This window comes from Condylura cristata, unplaced genomic scaffold (genome assembly GCF_000260355.1).
Source record: "Condylura cristata isolate star-nosed mole 26May11 unplaced genomic scaffold, ConCri1.0 scaffold00006, whole genome shotgun sequence".
Taxonomy (NCBI): domain Eukaryota; kingdom Metazoa; phylum Chordata; class Mammalia; order Eulipotyphla; family Talpidae; genus Condylura; species Condylura cristata.
In genome coordinates this window covers 248,905-249,835 of record NW_004567107.1, presented here as the reverse complement: position 1 = coordinate 249,835, position 931 = coordinate 248,905, and the positions used below count along the sequence as shown (strand labels likewise).

General features: G+C 74.2%; 1 protein-coding gene across 1 annotated transcript in view; it reads right to left on the bottom strand.

The window, feature by feature from the left end:
- Positions 1-541, bottom strand: part of RNF208 (ring finger protein 208) — a 3,078-nt gene extending 2,537 nt beyond the window's left edge. The window contains exon 1 of the mRNA XM_004677805.2: positions 35-541. Coding sequence (XP_004677862.1) covers positions 35-327 — 293 coding nt within the window. The 5' untranslated portion in view covers positions 328-541. The remainder of the gene's footprint in view (positions 1-34) is intronic.
- Positions 542-931: the final 390 nt, after the last annotated feature.

Here is a 931-nt window from a genome sequence, read left to right as displayed (position 1 = left end):
GAGGCTCCTTTCCCGGAGCGGCTGCTGCTCCCGCCGGCGCGGCAGGGGCGGGGTGCGGGGCGCCCCCTCCAGGGCCGGCACGTCCCCCCCACATGCCTGGTTGACGATGATTTCTGTGTCTGAGGGCCAGGCGCGCTTGGGTGCCAGGGCCGGGGCTGGCCGGGGCGCGGGTGGGAAGCAGGGGGCGGCCGCCTGCAGCTCGGGGAACTTCTCGGGCTGGACGATCTTCACGGCCTCCATCTTGAGGATGACATGGGGGCCCTTCAGGCAGGACATGAGGAGGCCCGGCCAGCCGCTGCCCACCTCGGGCAAAGGGTCAGCCCGCATCGGGCGGTCTCCGGTCAGACAGGGCGTGGGGGCAGGCGGGGGTGTTGGGTGGGGCCTGGGGGGCGGTGAGGGGGCAGCATCCTGGTCCCGCCAGGCCTGGTGGGGACCTCGGCCACCCCGTGGACTCCTGGGGGTGGCCGGCGAGAGCTGGGCGGGCAGTTGGCCCCCCAGTGGCCACAGTGGCTTCTCTGGTCCAGTCCGAGGAGGAGGGAGGGGTGGGGGTGGGGGAGGGAGGCGGGGACAGGGGGGTGTGGGAGGCTGCCCTGGGCTGGTGGTCTGGCCCAGGGGCTCACCCAGGATCTCTGGCTGCCGCTGGCGAGGGGGCGTGGGGGGGGCTCCCCCTGCAGCCGCAGCCGAGGTCAGCAGTCCCCGGGCCGGGACATCCGGGCAGGCAGGGGCTAGGTGGGCCCCATGGCTCCAGGACAGGGCGCCCAGGGAAGGCAGCTAGCCTGAACCCTGGCTGCAGGACGACCGGGGCGGCCGGCTGGACGCGAGCAGAGAGGCCTGGAGCAGGCCCGCGCTGCAGGTGAGAGACAGCGTGAGGAGGGCGCCCGGCCCACCTCCGCGCACAAAAGATCGGGCGCCCGACCTCTGACCCTGACCC